The sequence below is a fragment of the Mustela nigripes genome, chromosome 2 (assembly GCF_022355385.1).
Source record: "Mustela nigripes isolate SB6536 chromosome 2, MUSNIG.SB6536, whole genome shotgun sequence".
NCBI lineage: Eukaryota > Metazoa > Chordata > Mammalia > Carnivora > Mustelidae > Mustela > Mustela nigripes.
Genome location: NC_081558.1, coordinates 13,301,129 through 13,323,910, shown reverse-complemented (window position 1 = coordinate 13,323,910; position 22,782 = coordinate 13,301,129). Strand labels below are relative to the sequence as shown.

Here is a 22,782-nt window from a genome sequence, read left to right as displayed (position 1 = left end):
TCCCTTCCTCTGGGGAAAACCCATACTATTTCCTGAAAGAGCTGTAATCCCTTCGTGGATTAGAGGCTTGATAAATCCTGGTGGATCAGACCATCCCACAACTCTAGCCCATGACTGGCCCAATGACCAGGCAAGGCCTGTTCCATGTAGGGGCCCTCCCTTCCCTGGGCTGTAGTCTGAGGAGTGATCACAGCTCTCCCATGGTTTGGGAGAAAAGCAGGGCACACTGAACACCAATCACACAAGATACTTCAGCCCACCCCAATGGCATTATTGTCTGAGTAACTGAATACAGCCAAGCCTGAAGCTGCCCTTCGCTTTTCATCCACGAGAACCAAACCATTGCCCTTTCTCTTCGGCCAGTAGGTTTTCTGTCACTTGCAACCAAAAAGATCCTAATTAACACAACGTAACTGTTGTCGACCTGGGTCAGGGATTCTCAGATTTTTATTCTGAGGACAAGAAGCACACAGAGAAGAACAAAACTTACAGTAAACAAACCAGCAGTGGGAGGCGGGCCGGAAAACTTAGGGAATGGGTGCCCAGGGTCCCAGGAGCCTCCCGGAACCCTCTCCCACCAGGGTGCCATTAAGCCCAGTTTGAAAACCATTCTCTAAGCCAAGGGCTTCACTGCACGAGAAGGCGGGGATGTACAGGGATGGTTCAGACGGTGGCTTCGACCTCGGTGGCTTCGTCGTCCTCCTCCAGCAGGCTGTAGGAGGCATGACTCTGGCAGGGCCGCTGCAGTGGATGAGCCAGCAGCTTGGCCATACAGTTGTGCAGCTCAAGGGCCGGCCCAGCCAGTGCCACCTCATACTTGTAGCTGGTGCCCTTGGTATCCAGGCTGCCCATGAAGGCAAACATGTCCTGTGGGGCCGGGGAGGGGCTGTTCAGCCAGAGGATCCCCTGATGGACCCTCTCCACCCCTGGAAGGCTTCCCGGAGGAGAGGGCACCAAGGATGGGTTCTGAAGGATGAAGAGGATTTTTCCAGAAAGAAACAGTCCCATGTTCAGCAAATATTCCCTGCCACCCACCCAGGGGTAGGGACCCCAAGAAATCTCAGTCCTGGAGCCCCTAGTTTGGAGACACAGTCAGATGCAGACGACCTCCGGCCCCCACGCTAATCATCCCTGAGGATAATCTGGGGGTAGATGGTTTGGGTGCTGAGGTAGGAGGAGGAGCCAATCGCAACTCCCCCTATTCACAGTTGGGTAAACGGAGGCTCAGAGGTAAGTGGCCTAATCAATGTTCTTTAGCTAAGTCTGGGCTGGGATATGAAGGACCAGCAGCCTAGGGAGGCAAGGCAGGAAGGGCACTCCACGCAGAGAGCATGGTGAAAGCAAAGGCAGACCGGAGAAGCCCCCACTAGCTCACAGCAGACATGTAGAGATGGTTGTTGAATGAGCTCAGATCCGTGATTCAGCAGGGCGAGGGCTCCAGGGGTGCAAAACGGAGGTGGCTTCTGAGACACCCCACCTACACCCTCCCTGCCACCCAGACGCACAGCAGCCTCTCACCTTCCAGCTCATTTCCTCTTCCTTCTCATCAGCGCCATTGTGGATGTAAACAACATCAAAGAAAAAGTATGGGCACTGGAACATTTTCTGCAGGGAAAGAATGCCAGCCTTCGGGGCGTGAGTCACCCCCTGCCCCCATGACCGTAATTCCCCAGATTCTGCCTTGGACCCTGGGAACCTGCCCATAGGCACCCCAGCTCTTGTGATCAGAAAGTCCCTCCTGGTGTCTAAGCAGCCATTCTGCTGGCTGCAGCTGTCCCTCCCTTTCCCCAGCCTCACTCACCTTCATGGGCTCCGTCAGGGAGAACTGGGGCTGGCAGGGCGGACGGCTATAGACTAGGATGGTGCGGACCACGTACGGGGGTGGAATTGTCCGCACGTTCTCGGTAACGGGAAGCTCAGTCTTCTGCTGGCTGCGTAGTGGAGGGTGGGGAACAGGTCAGAGCACGCTCCGGGGATCCCCCGCTCTTGTCACCCTCGGAGAGCCTGGGCCTTCACTGGGCACGCAAAGCCCACATGACTGCTCCCTCCGAGCCTCCCCCTATGCTGTTCCCTCTGCCCAGACTGCCTCCCCACCCTCACCCTTCTGCCTGACCTCTCCTACTCTATCAGGGGGACTCTGCAGACCCCAAAGGTGGAGCCCACTCTGACCACCCTCACCATCCTGAATATCCCCCATCATTGACCTGACTTGGACATGTCCCCCAGGCCAGAAGAGTCTAAGGCTGGGACCTGATCTTATTTCATAAGTAAGCACCCATGTCCCCAGCTGGCCACGGCTGGATCTCACATTGGCAGAGAGCACTGGGCAGACAGAGAGCAAAGGTCTTTAATATGTGAAAAGCAAATCTGATCATCAATAAGAAAAAAGCCACTATTGGGGCACCTGGGTGGCTCAGTGGGTTAAGCCGCTGCCTTCGGCTCAGGTCATGATCTCAGGGTCCCTGGATCGAGTCCCGCATCGGGCTCTCTGCTCAGCGGAGAGCCTGCTTCCTCCTCTCTCTCTCTCTCTGCCTGCCTCTCTGCCTACTTGTGATTTCTCTCTGTCAAATAAATAAATAAAATCTTTAAAAAAAAAAAAAAAAAAAAAGAAAAAAGCCACTATCTCCCTATAAACACAGGCAAAGGGGACAAATGGACAAATCACAGCAGGAATACTGAATGGTTTACAAATGAATAAATAAGGCTTCGGGCGCCTGGGTGGCTCAGTGGGTTGGGCCGCTGCCTTCGGCTCCGGCTCCGGTCATGATCTCGGTCATGATCTCGGGGACCTGGGATGGAGTCCCACATCGGGCTCTCTGCTCAGCAGGGAGCCTGCTTCCCTTCCTCTCTCTCTGCCTGCCTCTCTGCCTACTTGTGATCTCTCTCTGTCAAATAAATAAATAAATAAAATCTTTAAAAATAAATAAATAAATAAAATTTAAAAAAATAAATAAAAAAGGCTTCAAGAAAAGCACAGTGAAAGTAACAGGTGGCCGCTAGCCTCTATCAGACAGCCAGAACCTTCGGCAGCATGAAGAACCCTGGTGTCTGGAGAGGTATGCAGGGTTGGTTTCTGGCAAAGTCTAGCAGGTTAAAAATACACACCCCTTTGGCCCAGCATGTCTTCCACTGGGAATTTACAGGATGGATTCACTTGCAAAATTTGCCAGAACCACTGTACCAGGTTAATCATGATGGAAAAGGCAAAACAGGATCTGTGTCCACCATTAGGGGGCAGGTAAAAGCAGAGGCTGGACTACTAGGGCCCCGAAGCTAAGAATGGCTTTTACATTTTTTTTAAATGGTTGGGGGAAGAAAAATCAAAAGAACATTTTGTGACACGTGGAAAGGATATGAAATTCAAGTTTCCGTGTTCATCAAGAATGTTTTGTTGGGGACACAGCCCCGTGCACAGGGATGGTTTGTAACTGCCTTCAAGTGACTCAGGCAGAATCCAGTCATCAAGACAAGGCCATATGGTCTGCAAAGCTGAAAATATTTACTGCCCAGCTCTTTATAGAAAAAGTGTGCTGCCCTGTGGGTTAAAACAACGGAGTGGGGGACCTCAGGGCCATCACATGAGTGACACAGAAGGAGAGTTGCAGCAAAGGTGGTACTTACATGAGGCTGAAGAGACCTTCCAGATCTGGCAGAGATGCTAAGGAGAAGGCTGGTGGCAGAGCACGGGTAGGAAGCGGCAGGAGGCTTCCCTCATCCTGATGCCGGGAGAGCCCAGGCACCTTCATGCCTGGTGCAGGAGATGCGCTGTGTGACCCTGGCCCAGTTGCTTGCCCTGTCTGAGCCTGTTTTCCCTCAGTATAGATCACAAAACAGGAGGCTAACACCGGATGCCCTGAAAACACTTGGTGGCTCAAAGCTCCTCTTTCCCTCACAGCCAGGGCAGCAGTCTTCACAATGCAAGAGCCACAGGTGTCCCAGTCCCCTAGCCCCCGACACTCAGAAGTGTTTTGTAACATCATTTTCCATCTAAGTTTGGGGCTGCACGTGAGCCGTTTGTGTTCAAATTAGCATAAAATGTGCTGTGCCCAGGCTACAGGGGCTGTAGCAGTGATTGTAACTCCTCAATCCCATATTGCTATTTATTGAGCACCAACTGTATACTTGGCCCTTCATAGAATGTTCCCCATGTGAGTGGTTTTGACATCTAGAGTCCAAATCAGCTGGTTTTGTTTCTGTACCAGGACTTGATCTTAACAGCAACCCCCCTGGGGAAGGAGGTTTCGTGCCTCCCTTTTCACAGATGAAGAAACAGGTTCAAAGAGGGGACTTGCCCAAGTCTGTCATAGCAGAACACGGATCTGGACCTGAGCCAGTCTCAGCCAGCCCACTCCACGGCTCAGGCTTCTGGGGTGCCAGGACAGCCAAAGCCCCTCCACATGGCGTCCCTGCCTGGAAGGATACTGAAGGTGGAGCAGGAAGCCGTCTCCAGGTCATAGAGGCAGCTGCAGAGTTCGCGGGGATCAGAGGTCAGGCCGGACAGCTACGGGGAAGCACAAACCTCAGCGAGGCGCCTCCCCACCCCAACAGAACCCCTAGGCACCCGAGCCCTGCCCCAGGCTCACCCAGGCGATGTCATCATTCACCACCACCAGTGCAAACTCATGGCTCTTGTCGATCTTATGTTTTGTCCGCACAAACATTTCGATCATCTTCTGGGAGACATTGAGGGCGTTGGTTTTGGAGCTGGGGAGGGAGAGAGAGTAAGGGGGGTGGTTAAGGTAAGGCCTCTGGCCTGGAGGGTGTCTCTTCACCTGCCAATCCTGGGCAGCCCTCTGCTAGCCTCAGGGTTAGGCACTACAGGCCCAGGTCAGGTCATGCGGTGGGGAGATGGCAAAGCCCAGCGCCCACACCGCCCCGGCTTTTGCCCTCGCCAAATGGGGTTCCTCTGGCCAGCCTGGGTCTCACAACTGATCCCCAGGAGGTCTCCCCCAGGCCTTCATTCAGCCACAGATGCCTAGAGGTGGCAGCAAGGGGAAGGCGGGCTTGTCCTCAGCATCCCCCAGAGCTCCCTGGACTCTACCCAGGCCCGGTCACCAACTCCACAGAGACTCAGCTGTTCAGGGCAGCGGCTTCGGGATCACCTAGGCCTGGGTCTGAATTCTCGCTCTGCCTATCCACTGAGGCCTTGGGAAAGTCACTTCACCTCTCAAGAGTTTCTGAGTCACTGCTGTGCTGTGAGAGGTACATGGCAGCTCTCACAGGCTTGGATAGGAGCCTTGGTGGAGCTTCTTCAGAATCAGTTGCCATTGCTACTATTACAGGGCCAGGCCCCAGTCCCCAGGCCAGGCCAAGCACTGGGAGTCTCAGAGAGAGAGAGAGAGCCCTGAGTTTTTGGAGCTGTCTACCCCCCCAACCCCACCCCAAACCACGGCTGCATAATTTAAGCCCCCAAATGTTCCTCTCACCCATTGAATGACTCCAGCTTTGACAGGGACATTTCCTCTGACAGGTCCAGGCAGATGATCTGCAAGAAGTTCCGAGGGAGGTGAGGGCACTGTGGCTGGCAGTGCCTAGCAAGTGGACACTAACACTGGCCCCCACTGCACTCTGGTGGCCCTCTCCAAGCAGCTCTGTCTGAAAAGGTGCTTATTGGGGTGACCCCCGAGTCCCAGCCAAGAAACCTACTTTGGAAGACAGCGGATCAGGGAAAAGAGCACTAGATCAGGAGTCCAGGATTGCAAGTGAATAAAGGAGCCAGAGAATGCCTGACACAGAAACAGGGAAACAAAGGTAGAGTGGGCTGAATTGTGTCCCTGCTTCCACACAGACAGGCCCACCGGGAACATCAGAACGTGACTTTTTTTGGAATTAGGGAATTTGTTGATGGAATTAAGAGAAAGATCTTGAGATAAAATAAAGATCCTGATCTGAGGTGCCTGGGTGGCTCACTTGACAGGTGAATCCAACTCTTTTTTGTTTGTTCAAAGATTTTATTTTATTTTATTTTTTAAATTTTATTTATTTATTTGAAAGACAGAGATCCCAAGTGGGCAGAGAGGCAGGCAGAGGGAAAGGAAGAGAAGCAGGCTCCCTGCTGAGCAGAGAACCCGATGCAGGACTCGATCCCAGGACCCTGGGATCATGACCTGAGCCGAAGGCAGAGGCTTTAACCCACTGAGCCACCCAGGCGCCCCTCAAAGATTTTATTTACGTATTTGTGAGAGAGAGAGAGCGTGCATGCGCAAGCAGGGGGAGTGGCAGGCAGAGAGAGAAGAAGCAGGCTCCCCGCATGCAGGGAGCCCAATGCGTAACTCAATCCCAGGACCCCTGAGCCAAAGGCAGACGGTTACCCCCACTGAGCCACCCAGGCACCCCCTAGCATCCAACTCGTGATTTCAGTTCGTGCCATGGTCTCAGGGAAGATCACAAGATCCAGCCCTCCATCAGGCTTCCTGCTCAGCAGGGAGTCTGCCTGGTATTCTCCCTCTCCCTCTGCACCTCCCAAGACCCTCTCCCTAGCACCCCCAGCCAGTTCATGCTCTCTCTCAAATAAATAAATAAACCTTAAAAACAAACAAAAAAACAAAAAACCCTGATCCAATGACAAGTGTCCTTATAAGAGAAAGAAGGTTCAGAGACACAGACAGGAAGGCCATGTGAAGACAGAGGCAGAGGCCAGGGAGATGGGGCTACACGCCAAGGATATGTGCTACCCCCCTCATGCCAGAAGATGCAAGGAAGGATCTTTCTGTACAACCTCCAGAGGGACCATGGCCCTGCCCATACTTTGATTTCAGACTTCTGGCCTCCAGAAGAGTGAGACAATGAATTTCTGTTGTTTTAAGCCAGCTGTCCAGCCTGACCTCTGATCCCCTAATTTGTTGTGGTAGCCCTAAAAAACTCCTACAAAGTCACTGCAGAGTGAATCCCAAAAAGCAAGAACATTAAACATAAGGTTTCCCAGCACCTCATGGCCACAGGCCAAGCCCCTCACTTACCACCTTCTCTGGACAGTTGACCCTTGGTGTCCGCACCTGGACTTCAGGAGCTGTTGGGGGCACCTGCCAGGGCTTGGGGCCAGCTCCTGGAGGATTGGGGGTCCCATCGTCAGCACTGGCCGCCTCGCCCTCACCCTCACTGCGGCTGCCCACACTGGCCTGGGCTCCCAGTGCCCGGTCCTCTGCTCCTTCAGGGTTGGAGCGGGTTCGGGGCCTGGGCTCAGCTGACTGCTCCTCTTCCTCTTCTTCCTCCTCCTCCTCCTCCTCTTCTTCCTCAGTGGGGCTGCTGGGTTCTGCCACTTCCATGGCCCCTAAGTGGCTGGATGGAGCAGGGCTGGGGGAAGCCAGGATCCTCCCCTTATGGGTTTTAAAAACATGCGGTTACTGGACAGGACAGAGCATGAACCACCTAATGACTGTAAAAATCACTTCTTTCCCGGCCTGTTTCCTTATCTTCAGAATGAGTGCCTGGCATCCCATTTTTTTTTCTGTAGCGCTTAACCCACGCCCCCCTTTCCCTTGGCGAATGAACAAATCTGGCCACTAGGAACGCCTGAGAGATGTGGCATAACCCAATACAGGTCAGTGAGAGGCAGTTCTGGGGCTTCAGATAGTGCCACTAGGGAAGAGGGTCTCCTCAGATTTGCAGAGCTGGGAGGAGAGAAGTCAAGAGCTGTCAGGAGCCTCTATGCCTCCAAGAGGGGAAAGAAACCCTGCTTGAAGTGATGCTCACCTAGAAAACAGCAGCTAGACCTCTGTGCACCTGGATCCAGCTATGCCTGAAACCAATAAAGGAAACCTCATTTAAAATAGAATCAGGAGAGGGGTGCCTGGGTGACTCAGTGGGTTAAAATGGAATCAGGAGGCCAAAAGGGGAACTCTCACCCTCTACCACAATGGCAGACCCTAACAGGAAAACAGATATTGCAGTCCCAAAAGAAAAAAGACTATACTAACCCAGCAAGGAAATTAAACATTTTCTCCTTCCCTGGCAACAGCCCAACCAATGACAGACTCACAATTCAGCCAGTGAAAAGCCACTAAACTTCAATTCCCAATTTACTCCAATAGACTTTAGGTTTATAGCAGCCCGTCCCAACTCCCCTTCCTCTATAAAAGAGCACTCCTCTCCTTTGTTCTGGACTTGTCTAAGGTTTTGTTATACAGCTTGTGCATCCTGAATTGTAATTCTCTGCTATTCCCAAACAAAGCTCTTCTCTGCTGGTAAAAATGACAGTTTTCGTTTTAAGGTTAACAGAATGGGGTGCCTGGCTGCCTCAGTCGTAGAGCATGCGACGCTTGTTCTTGGGGTTGTGAGTTCGAACCCCACCTTGGGTGTACGGATTGCTTAAAAATAAGAAAGGAAAAAAAAAAAAAAAAAAAAGACTAGCTCTGGGATTCTCCCCAGCGGGGCACTAGGCTGCCTAGAAGGTGTCTGTGCAAAGGAGGGGGCACGAATCTACGTGTTAAAGGTCCCTTGGAAAAAAGACAGGACGCCAACAGTTTGCCAATCTGGGATGGGGTGTGGGCTTCGGGGGATGGTCTTTGAACGGCTTGTAACCCCCTCAATCTCTAAGGAAAACAATGATTTGGCTTCAGCAAGAGGGATGAAGACTAGCCTGCAGGAGAAACCAGAGTTTTCCAGAAACGGAATCCCCAAGGAAGGCTAGGGGCTGGACCTCTAGGGACGGGAACGCAACCACCCAACCTCTTCTCACCGTAGCCTGTGCCTCACTCCAACTCAGTCGAGAACTCACTAGGAAGCCGCCATCTTTCGCAACCCGGAAGTACTGCGGCAAGGCCGCGACGCCTGCTGGGAAATGTAGTTCAGCAAGCCGTAAGGCAAGCCGACGGCCGAACAGGGGACGGCTGGAGAGCCTTGAAAGCGGATAGGCTGGGACTGCGCTGGGGAGGGGGGTTGGAATGTGATTGGTTAAAGCAAGAATAGCCGGAGCTTTGATGTTTCTGGCCGAATCGGGCGACAGTGGTCAGTGCTTCAACCCTGACAGGCTGGGACGAGGCCTAGTGGAGTGGACCTTTCTATGGAATAGGCTTAAAGGGGTGGAGAAGGCCTCACTTGCAGTGCGATAAACTGAATGCGAGCGACTTGGACGGGACTTAGAAGAAGAGGTAGGGCTGATTGGTGATTGGTGGAGCTGACCCGGCCCTCAGCGAGGGGCTAGTTTTTGCGGACTGAGGTGGGCGTGGCCCACGCCCCAGGCCCCGCCCAATTACTTAATTCCGTTCCTTATTTTACACATATTTGCAAAATCCAAAAAGACTAAGCCAAAACTATTTCAGACCACGTTTTCTATTTCATGCACACTTCTCTTCTCACCCACTAACCATTTAAAACCCACGCTAACCACCCTCAGTTTCTTTATTTGTAAGAGGATCAGTTAAATCCAGCCCTCATGAGCCAGGCTCTGGTCATTGACAGCCAGGAGGAACTATGTAAGCTGCGTCTTCAAAGATGGAGGACTAGGCAGAAAAACAAGAATGAAAGGCATTCCAGAAAGAAGGAACGACCTTGGCAAAGGTCTGGAGGCTTGCAAGAGCCTTGGAGTGGTGGAGACCTTAACAGGTTAATATGGCTGGAGCAGAAGCTAAGAGTGCAGATTTCATTGTACCCGGGTGCCTACAGGTCAGAGAATTGCAACTTCTTTCCTTACGGCCTTTGGGGACACAGAAACAAGAAGATGCAGCCTCCTAGTGTCTGACAGTGGAATGAGGAAGATTTGGGTGACTCCAGATTCTGCACAGTTTAAACCAAGCACAGAAACAAGGAAAGGATGTTCCAGGCAACACGAAGGGGATCATCGTGGCTAAAGCAAGGAGTATACATGGGTGCAGGCAGCAGGCATAATTTTTAAGGCCCTTGAATGCCGGGTGGAAGAGCTTGAAATGTTTCCCAAGGGCAATGGGGAGTCATGGAGGGTCCGTGAGCAGAGGAGGTGAACAATGAGGTCTCTCTCTCAGGGGCCTGGGTGGAGAAAAGAGTAAAGGGGTGCCTGTGGGTCCAGGGAGAGAGCTGGTCTGGCATCCAGGTGGGAGGGGAGAGGCTTAGGCTGTTATGGATGGAGCTGAGGAAGCCCTTTGGAGATGGATGGAGGAAAAATGAGCAGGATGTAGGGACGATCTGGGTTCTGAGGAATCCCACATTTACACAGGAGAAATAGCAGCTGGTAGAAAAAGCAGAGATGGGAGGGTCAGAGAGGTAGGGAATAAGAAGGGCCTGTTATAATTCTCTTCCTGGATGGATTTTTTAAAATTCCTTGTTGAAATTCCCATGACACTGTAGAAAAATGTTATAATTACCCCTCCCCCCATTTTACAGATAAGGAAACTGAGGCTCAGAGATGGAAGAGACATGAGATCAGAGGCTGAGGTGCGGAAGGACTGACATCTCAGGAGCTGGACACGTGTCCTCCTCTGGGACTGGAGGAAGCTGATGTCCTTGAGGAGGAAATAGCACAATAACAAGTCACATGACCGGGGGGGGTGCTTCCTGTTTCCTGACCCCTCCCAAGCCAGCCTTGGCCAGCCCAGGGCTAAGCAGGCAGTGGCCAGAGCTACCCCAAGAGTGTCCAGGGATTTGGGCCGCTGACCAAGGTACTCCTAGAGGCACAGAAGTAGAGAAGACTGGGGGTACCCAACCCCAAGACTGGGGCCTCTGACTGAAGACCCTGGGGAAGAGAAGTGGCTCCTGAAGTCCTCAAGCCAGGCCCAGATTGGGGACAGAGGGAAGCACAGAGGTAGTGAAAGATAAAGGAGGCAGAGGAGAAGGGGAGATCAGAACAATTCTTAGAGATAGTGAGCTGCCTGTCAAGAGGGGCATTGAAATGTACCAAATCCACACTGATAGTTCAAGATCCCTTCCAGAGGGAGGGGATCAATGCCCATTTCACAGAAGAAGATATTAAGGCCGTCAACAGGGACAACGAAGACAAGAGAGACAAGAGCTGAGATCAGGCTGTGGTTTTAGGAGGAAGATTCAGAAGACTGATTTCTGCACAGCAATGAGTGCTCGGGCCACACGCCCCCGAAGCCGGCGAGGGAGGCACGCTCCGCCTGTAAGTGCCCCCCTGCCTGCCGCACCCAGCTCTTTGGGGCCACTCACAGCCCTGCCAGGCTCAGAGCTTGGCCCTGTGGGTCATTTTCAGGGGGAGCTCGATCCTGTGGCAGAGAGTTCCGAGGAGGTTGAGGCAGCCAGCGGGAGTTCTGAGCTGGGCCCTGGGCCATCTCAGGAGAGCCCGGGGCCAGAGGCAGAGGCCAGTGGGCAGGGCCTGGGGAAGAGGTAAGGCCGGCTTGGTCTGTGCTCCCCACTCCAGCCCTGGTGTATCTTTCCTACCCATAGATGGACCTGTGTTCCTCCCTTGTTCACACATGCCCTGGAGCTTCCCACTGCCTTCCTCAGCCCAACTTTTCAAACCCAGGTTAATGAAGCCCCCGTGAGCCAGAGACCACGGATGACCCCATTTCCAGAACCTTCCATCTCTTACCTCACCATAGGACCAATAAAGAGGCTGAAGGGGACTCTAGCAGAGGACCCGCCCCATCTCCCGAGGGACCCTGCAAGCCTGCCGAGGAAGGCCAGCAGGCCGAAGATGTAGCCCCACTGGACGGGAAGACTGTCCCCCCCAGGCCTGAAGCCTCTGACGTGTTTCAGACTCTCCAGCATGCTCTGAGCTCACTGGAGGCAGCGGCTGCTGCCTGGCGCCACCGGCCCCCAAGCTGTCCGGGGCCTGTGGAGGCAGGAGACAGAAGCGGGGTGGGACCCAGGCCCTGCTTGGAGCAGGAGGGGGCAGGGGGTTGCCAGAGGGAGGCTGCCCGCCTAGCCGAAAGGAATGACTGGCTGCGATTGGCCTTGGGCAGCCGAGAGGAGGAGCTGATTCGCGTGCGGACCTCCCTGCAGGCCATCCAGGCTGAGAAGGAGATGCTGCAGAGAGAGGTGAGTGGAGCAGCTGTCTAAGGGCGAGGCCGGCCTGGCATAGATTCAATCATTCGTTCAAAAGAAAAACTTTTATGGAGCTTTGACTGCTGAGTCCTGAACAGGCAAAGGTCCGTTGTCTTCTAAGTTAAGGTGGTCAGAGGTGGTGACGCTTGAATGAGGAGGTAAGGAAGGAGCCATGCAAGGATCTGGGGGAAGAGCACGCCAGGCAGAGAAGGAACTGCTCTCCGCGAGGTGGGAGTGTGATTCAGGGAACGGAGAGGGGGCCAGTGTGGGGGCGAAGCGAGGGCAGGTTGGTGATGGGGGCACATTTACAGGGTATTGTGGGCTGTTGGGAGTTGGGCTTTTGCCCCGAGCCTGGTGGGATCCTGGAGGGTTTCCCCGGAGCAGAAAGGGGCGGGTCCGTGATGCTGCGTTCACGGGCGCCCTCTGGCGACCATGGGAGGAACAGCCTGTGTGTGTGGAGGGCTCGGGATCCTGCGGACCAGGAGGCATCGGTCCAGACACCAGATGGTGGGAACTGTGGAGGTGGCACGAAATGGGCAGATTCTGGGTGGTGTCGAAGGTGGAGCTGGCAGGTTTGGGTGTAAAAGCCAAAGAAGGGTTGAAGACAAGTCCTGGTTTGGGGTCTGCGGGACTGGAAGGGAGAAATGTGGAGGCTCCACGAGGAGCCGGTGTGATGGGAAGGAGACCAGAAGCTGGTCGGGCCCTAATGAGCTCACGATACCCACCAGACACCCGTGTGGGACCATCAGAGAGACAGCTCTGTGTCTGAGTCCTGAGCTCAGGGGTGGTGTCAGGATTGGAGAAACACATTCGGACCTCTTTAGCATGTGGACGGAATCTAAAGCCATGTGGCTAAAGGAGATGGTGGGGCACAGGTCCTCATCTTGGGCAGGACAAGGGGGCTGCCAGAGCCCAGCCTGAGGGGTGGGGCCCATTTCCTGGCTGGGAAAGGAAATCCCCCCCTCCACATTCCTCTCCTCACCCCCACCACCTCTGGCAACCACCACTCAGTTCTCTCCATCTATGAGCTCAATTTTTTGTTTTGTTTTAGATTCCAAATATAAGAGAGAGCACAATGTATTTTCTTTCCCTGACTTATTTCACTTAGCATAATGCCCTCAATGTCCGTCCATGTTGGGGCGCCTGAGTGGCTCAGTCGGTTAGGCTCAGGTCATGATCCCAGGGTCCTGGGATCGAGTCCTGCATCGGGCTCCCTGCTCAGTGGGGAGTCAGCTTCTCCCTCTCTGCCTGGTGCTCTCCCTGCTTGTGGACGCTCTCTCTGTCAAATAAATAAATAAAATATTGGCGGGGGAAAAAAGGTCCATCCGTGATGTGGCAAATGGCAGGATTTCCTTCCTTTTTTTTTTTTTTTTTTAAAGATTTTATTTATTTATTTGACAGAGAGAGATCACAAGTAGGCAGAGAGGCAGGCAGAGAAAGAGGAGGAAGCAGGCTCCCTGCTGAGCAGAGAGTCCGATGCGGGGCTCGATCCCAGGACCCTGAGATCATGACCTGAGCCGAAGGCAGCGGCCCAACCCACAGAGCCACCCAGGTGCCCCCCTTTTTTTTTAAGGACAAATGATATCCTTTGTTTATCCTGAGATCTTCTTTAGCCATTCATCCACAGGGGATCACTTCTGATCATCAAGATAGGTTGCTTCTATGTCCCGGTTATGGCCAAGTAATGCTATAATGAATGTAGGGGTGGGATATCCTTTGGAGTAACTTTTTTCCTTTCCTTTGCATAAATACCCAGAAATGGAATGGCTGAATCGTGTGATAGTTCTAGTATTAATTTTTGGAGGGAGCAATATATGTTTTGGTGTAAACGGCTGCACCAATTGCAATCCTGCCAATGGTGCACGAGGGTTCCCTCTTCACATCCTCCCCAGCACTTGCTATCTCATGTCTTTTTTTTTTTTAATTAATTAATTTGCGGGAGAGAGAAAGCGAATGTGGTCCTTTAAGTGGGGGGAGGGGCAGAAGGAGAGAATCTTCAAGCTGAATCCCTGCTGAGCACAGGGCTGGATCCCACAACCTATGAGATCATGACCTGAGCCAAAACCAAGAGTCAGACACTTAACCAACTGGGCCACCTAGGCGCCCCAGTGTCTTTTTGATTTCTTTTTTAAAGATTTTATTTGTTTATTTGACAGAGATTACAGATAGGCAGAGAGGCGGACAAGGGGCGGGGGAAGCAGACTCCCCGCTGAGCAGAGAGCCCGGCATGGGGCTTGATCCCAGCACCCTGGGATCATGACCTGAGCCAAAGGCAGAGACTTTAACCCACTGAGACACCCAGGCTTTTTATCTTTTTGATAGTAGCTTTTCTAATAGCAATAGGGTGATATCTAATTGTGGTTTTGATTTGCATTTCCCTGATGATTAGTAATTTTGAGTACCTTTGCATGTACCACTTGGCCAGGTATATGCTTAAAGAAAGAAGATTCTTGAGTGGCTAAGTGAGTTGCCCAAGGCTCAGTAGTGGTGAGTTTGGTGGTGTGAGTAGCTAGGTTCCTGCTTCCCAGCTGGGAACTGTCCCAGGAACAGGTCTGCAGGAGGGTCGGTGGGTGATTGGAGCTCCCAGGCCTGACCTACTCCGTCTTCCTTCCCCACCCCCACCCCAGGTCCAGGAGCTGCAGGATTCCCTGCTGAGGCTGGAACCTTTCCCGCCTCCCTCCCGGGGCCAAGCAGGGGCCTCAGGCAGTGGCTCCAGCAGTTCCGGGGTAGATGAGGAGCCCTGGGGGACTCAGGTGAGCATGGGAAGCGTAAAAACCATGATCTTCAGATCTATAGGATTCTGGGCCATGAGACTCAAATCCTGGTCCTGTGATCCAGGAGCTTCTGGGGTGGGAAAAGTCTTAACCCCATGATACTGGGCCCTCAATGACAGTCTGGATGAATCAAGTCCCCTCTTTCGGATAGGACCCCTTCCCCTTGGCTCACCCCCTGCTCCGGCGTGTCCGGAGCGATTCCCGTACTCAGATGCTTGGACCTCTCCCCACTCGACCTCTTACCCCCGAGATCCACATCATGGATGTGCGGATGGAGCAGCTCCGGGGGTAAGGATTACAGATGCTGAGCTCGTAAGGGCGCCAGAGCGCAGGCGAGAAGTGGGGAGAGGGTGGAAATCAGCTGGGTCCTGACCACCCTGGAGACGCCTCTCATTTTCCCTCTTCCCTAATGGCGGAGGCAGGAACATTGAGAAGCTCAAATGTTTCAACCGTCTGCTGTCAGCTGTGCTGCAGGGCTACAAGGGCCGGTGTGAAGGCCTGAGCATGCAGCTGAGCCAGAGGGAGGCAGAAGCCACAGCCCTGCGTATGGCCTTGCAGTACAGGTCAGTGCCTCCCACCCACAATCTGACTAGTGTGGAAGGGAATGGGTGTGCTCAGAGGATGATCCATAGGGAGAGTCTGGGCCCTTGCAGGAAAGCACTTTACCATCCGGAATTACTTTTTTTTCCCCAAAGATTTTATTTATTTATTTGACAGAGCAATCACAAGTAGGCAGAGAGGCAGGCGGGGGGGGGGGGGGGGGGGGGGCCCCCCCCCCAGCGGGGAACCCGCGGGGGGGGCCAAACCCCGGCCCCCGGGCGAAAGGCAGGGGCTCCACCCCCCGGGCCCCCCCGGCCCCCCCCCCCCCCATCCGAAATTATTTTAAGGCAATTTTAGCCCAGGGATGCTGAAGGAGTTCACATGCTGCTCCCAGCAGTGGGAGTGGGGGACGGAGTGAAGGGTCCAAGGACAAGTGGGTACGCCACCCACACAACAAGATGGGGCCAGGAGTCCTGGAGCACTCAAAATCAGTGTCTCACAGCGAGCATTGCGAGGAGGTGTACGGAGTCCTACTTACTCTCCGGGAGGCTGACTCAGGAGCAAGAGAGGGAATTCCTAAGGGGGACCTGGAGGTGGCAGAGAAGGAAGCCCAGAGGCTGCTGGCACAAGAGGACACTGCCATGGATGGAGAGACACCACGGGATCCACAGCCAAGGTACCCCTGGGAACCTTGGGAGCTGGAAGGGCCAGTGAGTGGGGTGCTTGGGTTGACAGCCACTGGAAGTGCTATAGGGCCCGCCAGGGTTGGCGTGAAGATGGATGATGGTGCCCACTGATTAGAACTGGCGTGATGCTTTTGAATGGAGTTAGCCTGGAGTTGCCATGCACGGGGTTGGCAGGCTCAGCGGTCGTGACCATTGTGTTGGTGCTATGGTATCCACTGTGTTGGCCTAAGGGACAGCACCTGCTGAGTTGGTGTGATGGCTTCTTCTGGGATGGCATGAGCAATAGTAATGTTGACATGATAGTGTTCACTATGTCTTGATGAATGGTGGTGCCCATTGGGGTTGAGGTCATGGTGTCCACCATGTTGGCATGACCATACGCACCACCGACAAGATAGAATCCATCATGGCCAGTACGATGGAAGATGATAGAGCCCACCAGAGTTGGCATGAAGTTAGCACAACTGTGGTCACCAGTGTTGACATTACACACCTCTTCTGTTTCCTACAGCCCCGAAGGCAGTAGTGTAGATCGGCCCACACCGCAGGAGGTGGCTACCCAGCTCTGGGGCTATGTCCAGCGTCTCCAGGCACGCCGTGCTCTGGTGAAGATTCCCCCAGAGCCTGGCCCGACTTTGGCACCCATGCCCACTGTGCCCCACGCAGAAGCCATGGTGCAGGCCATTCTGGGGACTCAGCCTGGCCCGGCCCTACCCCGCTTGGAGAAGATGCAGATCCAGCAGGACTTGGCAGCTACACGGGTACACATGGGCAGTGGTCACTGTGTTGGTCTTTTTTCCTGGGACAAAACCTTTTGCCCAGGCCAAGAGGGATGTGGCTGGGGGACTGGATAACAAAGGAGAGTTCTGCATGGCTGGGGGCAGACTTCCTGGAGGGAGGAGCATTGGACCTGGGATTTTGAGGGATGCATAGGAGTTTGTCTTCTGGAATTCAATTTCTCCTAAGATTCTGAATCTGGCTTTCCAAAATTTCCTTCCTATGGAGAGGAGGAGGAGGCAGGGGATGTAATCTGTTTTTCTCCCTGGCATGAAAGATCTGAGGTTCTAGAGTTGGAGAAACCCCAGACACTTCCACTGAGATGCTACTGGCCCTTGTCTGGGATATGGGTACCCTCTGAACTGCCATTCCTATAGTGGTCACCTTTAGGAGTTGGTTATTTCCCATCATACAAAATCACGGTGTAGGTTCAAGTTCTTGCCCGACCTGTCCTCACTGGGGGGTGGAGGGTCCTCCTGGGGCCTCAGTTTCCCCAGATCCTAGAGGCCCCCACCATCTGCCCACTCCTTGGTCCCTCAGGAGAGTCTGGCAGACCTGATGCTGCGGCTTCAGTTGGTGCGGCGGGAGAAGCGGGGTCTGGAGCTGCGGGAGGCTGCCCTCCGAGCCCAGGGCCCAGCCCACGTGCTCCTGCTGGAGCAGCTGCGCTGGGAGCAGGCCCAGCTCGGGGCTGGTGGGGCCAGCAGTAGTGGCAGCGACAGCAGTGGAGGCGGGAGCAGTGGGGACGAAGAGGAGGTGTCCCAGGTGAGTGGCGCTTCCCAGACCTGGTGGAGACAGGAGTATACTACGGGCCCTGGGGCCCTGGGGCCCTGGTGGATCACAGTCCCCCTCTGAACCTCAGCTGGCGTTTCTGCACAAAGAGATGAGCTGAATGTCAGAGGACTGAATGTCAAAGTTCATACCTGTACTATGGGATTTTTTTTTCTTTGAGGGTATTGAGTCCACTAAGCCCTAAGGAGTCTGGCTCTTCCACTCAATCCTGTGTCTCCTCCTTCCCACTCGCAGGCTTATCTTCTCCAGCATCTCCCCTCCAGTAGCCCCAGCCCATGCATCATCTCTTCCTTAAATTTTGGCTGGAACTTGCTCCCTAAAGCCTTCCCTTTTAACCCTTCCCATCTAATCAGGTCTGTCCTCTGCTTAAAGCCTTCAGCAGCTTCTGGAACCTTCCTTTGAATCGTCTCTCTTACCTCTGAGCCTTTGTAGGTGCTGTGCCCCTGCCAAGAACACTCGTCCCTTACCTCTTTGTCTGATTAAGCCCATGATCTCTCGCAAGTCTGAGCTCAGACCTCTCCTGCCTGCAGATGAGATCCCCTGTTATTTATTTCTCTAGGTAGGAGGAATTTTACCCTCATTGGGGTCTCTCACCAGACTGGGGGCTCTGTGAAGGTGGGGGCTGTGGCTGCCCACAGTTTGGGTGGCTTCAATGTCCAGCTTGGCCTGAGTACGCCCTCCACCTAGGCCAATGTCACTTATCACTTCCCTCCTTTCTGCCTCCCACAGGGCCCTCCTGCTATCCTTGGTGGCAGCAGGGGCATTGATGGAAGTCAGGTGGGCAAAGCCCAGGGCCCGGAGACTCTGGCCCAGGAACTGGCAGCGTCACTTAACCGGTGTGTGTCCGGGTCCTGGGCTGGGCGGGTATGTGCAAGGTTCCATGCAGGCACCGTGTGCAGCAGAGGGTTGGGTGTGCGTCTGTGTACGGGTGTGTGCACAGGGAAACACCATGGACAGGTATGGTGGGAGGAGGGAAGGAGCTCCTTCAGCGAGGATCTCCTTTCTCCCCACCCCTGCACCAGGGCCCTGGGCCTGCGGGAGCAGCTGCACTCTCTGCGGGAGGAACTGGAACAGGTGGCTCAGAAGGGGCGAGCCAGACGTGCTCAGAGTGCTGAGCTGAACAGTGATTTATGCAAGGCTCACAGGTGGGTCTCCTTTCCCTGGGTCTCCCTGGGGGACCTCAGAAGTGACCCTGGCTTTCTCTGGGCCTCGGATTTCCCCCATAAAGTAGATGGCAAGTTCAAGCCACTCCATACCTCCCCTTTCTGAGTGGAACCCTAGGAAGATTCAATCTCAAAGAGCTCCTGTTTGGGGTTGGAAATACATAGCTCCTGACTTGGTGGGAGGGGGGCCGTTTCCTGGCTCAGCATCCCTTCCCACCCCCTCCAGTGCCCTTGTCCTGGCCTTCCGAGGTGCCCACCGGAAGCAGGAAGAGCAGCGGAGGAAGCTGGAGCAGCAGATGGCCCTCATGGAGGCTCGACAGGCAGAGGAGCTGGAGGTGTTAGAAGCCACAGCAAGAGCACTGAGCAGGCCCAGACCACCCTCCCGGCCACCCCGGCTGGGAGAGACCTTTCTGTAGGTCCATTGTGGTGGTGTCTGGACATGCCAGACTGTCACGGAGGGCGCTACCATAAACTGTCCTGGAGTGATGTTTTATCATGTGTGACCTTGAATGTTGGGATCTGTTGGGTGGGATGGGGGCCGATGCACCTGTGGGGTCTGGGACCTGATGGAAGGAGGGGTGGCTGGGCATTTGAGAAAGGCTCCCTGGCTTTGACCTGGCGCCCCGTGGCATGTGAATGTGATGCCAGCCAGATCGTGCCAGGGGTCAGGCCAGGAGTCAGGCCAAATCTAGGATATGGGGTGAAGGATTCGGGGTCAGCGAGGTCACATGACCAGAACTGACATTCCAGCACTCATGTCTCTTTAGGAGGGGTCCAAAAGGACGGGCACACCTTCCCTTGTCCATACCCTTCCCAGGAAGATGTTGGGTTTGGCCTGGTAGATGCTCCCAAGAGGAAAATGCCTGTATCCCAGAAGGAAAACTGAGGGCCTAACGATTCAGGGTGTGGAAAGTTAGCCAGAAGACCAAATCGCTCCCAAGGTGGAGGTCGGGGAGAGGAGACCTCAGAGGGCTTTGGAACTCTCCTTCAAAGGGAAGGTATGGAGCTAAGGTAAAGAGCTTCTGGGTGGGGGGCGGACCAAAGGTAAGAAATCTGCAAGTTGTTTACTCCAGGGCAAGGATATTCTGGCCTGAGAGTCTGGATGGTCCCTGGCCAGGTTAAGCTCCAGCTTTCACCTGCAGGGCCTGGGAGCCTTTAGGGTCAGGTCAATAGCAGACAGCTAATTAGCATGTCATTTGCATAAACCACACACCCTGGCCAGGATTATTGCTGGGCTCTCCCCCTTCCTCTCGGGGATGGCTGAAAATCCAAGACAGGGATTAGAAAGGTTTTCGTCCCCAGCCTAGTGGTGGTGCTAGTGCTGGGTGCTTTCCAGCCCACACCTGTGCAGGTGTGTACAGTGGCTGCCTGCCACCACGGGGGCCTGGGGTCAGGCAGTCCCGCGCCTGCAGTCAACCTGGTCCTCCTGACGCTCAGCTCCTGAGAGATCGCTGGGGTGGGTGAACTTCGATCGGTGCAATCTCTCTGGACAAAAGCCAGTTTTGAAGAAAGCAGGGAAACTGAGGAGGGCATGAGGGGGTCGGAGGGACCCAAACGGCAATACTGCTTCCAGCACCCCAGCCCCACCAGTTTGCCTGCGGTGGGGGGGTGGGGCAGAAGGAGACAAGGTCACCTGTTGGAGGGTGGGGAAGGAGCTCGGGCTGTTGAAGGGGGAAGGGGCCGGTTCCCAGGCCGACGGGAGCGGGGTCTGGCGGTTCCCACGGGTGCCCCCTCGGCAGATGGGCCCAGGGCTCTTTGTCCCCGGTCCGCAGCCGCCACAAGGTCAAATGTCACCGCGGGGCCGCGGGCAGGGGTCAAGGGGGGCGGGGCCAGACCTCGACACCCCCCCCAGGAGGGCCTCAGGGGTTCCCCCCGCCCCCGCGGTGCTACGGGGAGGAGTCGGGGCAGCCCAGGAGGGGTTGGACCTACCGGAGGTTCTAGGCTGTGCCTCCTCTGTTTCCCTAGTCTCCAAGCCCACCCCAGACTGCCACTTCTGAGTCTCCCCTCCCTGAACTTGTGTCCCTCAAGCCCCAGGTCCCTGCCCCCTCCCCTTTTCAGTCCCCCTCTGACTCCCTTCCCTGAACTTTGTCTCCCTTCTGAGATGCCTCCTGCCCAGGAATGCTGGAAAGCCCTGTCCGGGGCCCTGGGACCCCTGTCCTCACCCCCAAATAACCAGACAGCACCTCCACATTCCCAGGCAGCCCCAGAACAAAATGGTCTTTTCTAACCATCCAGGCCCCCTTCTTCAGCCGGGCTTACAGGCTAGGGAATGCCACTCTAGTCAGTCCCCCGGCAAGGCCTTGCTCCCATCTAACCCCAGTCCTTCTTGCTTCCTGTGCTTGCTGAAACCTCCCCCAGCTCCCACCCAGCCAGACTCTCCCTGGGAGGCCCAGAGGCCCAGGTCTGGGTGTGTGGTGCCTGGCTTACGAGGAACCCTGTTATACTCTTAAATGTTGCATGATCTACAAGATCTCCCAGCACCACCCCCACGGGGCCCCCAGCCAAGGTGCCTCCTCAGATATAATCTGGAGAAGGGGTTGCCTTTTCCCAAGGCCCTTCCTGCCAGGGGCAGGATCAGTGGGGGCACAGGGCACTGTTTTTCCTTCTGGCTCTGAGAGGCCCAGCCACGTGCCCCGGTGTCCAGCTCTGGGCCCAGGGCCTGGGGCGGGGCACGAGAGAAGGCCTGCAACTGGACCTGGGGGACTCCAAGGTGAAAGGTCACTGTAGGAAGGGCTTTTCCAGCTGGTTAAACGTTAACAGGCCCAGAGCAAGAGGCTCAGGCGCGCCCAGCCCAGGGCTGCCTGGGCAGAAGGTGGGGGTGGGGGTACACAAACAAAGGGTGCTTAATAAATGCTGGTGGACCCTATGGGGTCGAAGAGGGCAGGTGGGGGAAGCTGTAAGCCAGCGGTCACTGAGAGGCTCCAGGGAGCCTGGCAGAGACATCTGCAGTCCAGCCGGTGGCCTGGCCAAGCCCTTTATGTGCAGCACCGAAAGAAAAGGAAATTAAAGAGGAAAAGGGGCAGGCCCCAGTAGGGATGCTGGGCATTCCTGCTGCCTCTAGCCTAGCTGGGCGGGTGGGTGCCCTGCCCCCAGAGGCCTAAAATCCTGGCGAAGGGGCCCCTGACCTCGCGCCCCCGCCGGCCACAGACCACAACATCCCTTGGCCCTGGAGATTCCCAGCACCAGGTGTTAGCCCAAGCTGAAAAAGGGTGGGGTGGGGGTCGGACGCGGCGACTTTCTGGAAGAGGAAGCAAACACAATCCATCAAGCAACTGTGCAAAGAAATGCCCCAGGGTGTGTGTGTGTGTGTGTGTGTGTGTGTGTGTGTGTACACTGCGCAGGGGCGTGCCCCCCCGGGGGCAACCGGCCCCCTATTATTGCTTCTGCGGGGAATGCAGGGGTAGGGTTCTGAGGTGCGCCTCGAGGGCGGTTGAGTGAGGCATCGTCCAAGGCCGGAGGTGGAGGGGAGGGCCTTGGAGAGACATCTTGGCGAGCCTGCAGAAGGGCAGAGGGCAGCAGCGGCCAGGCTCCCGCCGCGGCCCGGCAGGGGTTAAGGCTGGAGTCGGGCGAGGGCGGGGGCAGAGGGGGGAGGAGGGGGGAGGGTCAGGCCGTGCGGCCCCGTGCTCCGCCCTCGCCCCTCCCGCCGGCCCGGGCGCCGGGCGCCGAGCGAGGCCACCCATGCCCTTATAAGGGTGGCCGTCGCCGGGGCAACGAGCGCCCGCCCCCAGCCCGCGGCGCGCGCCCCTGCCCCCGCCCCCGCCCCCCGCCCGCCCCGCGAATGGAACGTTGTGTGTCAAACCGGCCGCAGCGCGAGGCCGGCGCGCGGGGTCGGCGGCGGCGACGAGAGCGAGGCTCGGGCCCAGGCGCAGGCCCAGGCCGGGCAGGCGCGGCCGCAGAGGGGGCGGCAGCTCGGGAAGCGCCGGCCCGCAGGCTTGCAGGCCCCGAGCGGCCGCCTGGGGGCCCGGGGGAGCCAGGGGGCGCGGCGACCGGCCCCGGCGCGCGCCTGCCGCCCCTCCCCCGCGCCGCGGGCGGCCGCGTAACTTGCGGCCAAACTTTCCCCCCGGCCTCCCGCGCTCGGATGGCGGCCCGCTAAGTTGGCCACAGCCCCCGGCCAAGCGGCAGCCAGGCCAGAGGGCG

At 55.7% G+C, this 22,782-nt stretch overlaps 2 protein-coding genes across 7 annotated transcripts; one reads left to right on the top strand and one right to left on the bottom strand.

The window, feature by feature from the left end:
- Positions 1 to 429: 429 nt before the first annotated feature.
- On the bottom strand, positions 430 to 8,771 carry BABAM1 (BRISC and BRCA1 A complex member 1). Its single transcript, XM_059389355.1, has 10 exons — positions 8,678 to 8,771; positions 7,693 to 7,738; positions 6,960 to 7,316; positions 5,427 to 5,485; positions 4,584 to 4,704; positions 4,423 to 4,501; positions 3,622 to 3,646; positions 1,802 to 1,931; positions 1,519 to 1,605; positions 430 to 867 (listed from the first exon to the last, which is right to left on the bottom strand). Exons 3-10 carry the CDS (start codon positions 7,263 to 7,265, stop codon positions 664 to 666), a joined length of 1,011 nt encoding a protein of 336 aa, XP_059245338.1. The 5' UTR covers positions 7,266 to 7,316; positions 7,693 to 7,738; positions 8,678 to 8,771; the 3' UTR covers positions 430 to 663.
- A 232-nt stretch (positions 8,772 to 9,003) lies between these two features.
- On the top strand, positions 9,004 to 19,138 carry USHBP1 (USH1 protein network component harmonin binding protein 1). 6 transcript variants are annotated; one of them, XM_059389353.1, is made up of 13 exons: positions 9,004 to 9,089; positions 10,945 to 11,032; positions 11,123 to 11,256; positions 11,472 to 11,910; positions 14,544 to 14,669; positions 14,842 to 14,978; positions 15,113 to 15,253; positions 15,733 to 15,906; positions 16,428 to 16,677; positions 17,234 to 17,455; positions 18,212 to 18,318; positions 18,505 to 18,627; positions 18,872 to 19,138. In XM_059389353.1, the coding sequence occupies exons 2-13, from the start codon at positions 10,979 to 10,981 to the stop codon at positions 19,059 to 19,061; spliced, it is 2,097 nt and encodes a 698-aa protein (XP_059245336.1). In that variant the 5' UTR covers positions 9,004 to 9,089; positions 10,945 to 10,978; the 3' UTR covers positions 19,062 to 19,138. The 6 variants fall into 6 exon arrangements, 4 of the variants coding, with proteins under 4 accessions (XP_059245336.1, XP_059245337.1, XP_059245334.1 ...); XM_059389351.1 differs by lacking the exon at positions 9,004 to 9,089 and adding an exon at positions 10,473 to 10,714; XM_059389352.1 differs by lacking the exon at positions 9,004 to 9,089 and adding an exon at positions 10,490 to 10,571.
- The last annotated feature ends 3,644 nt before the right edge of the window (positions 19,139 to 22,782 follow it).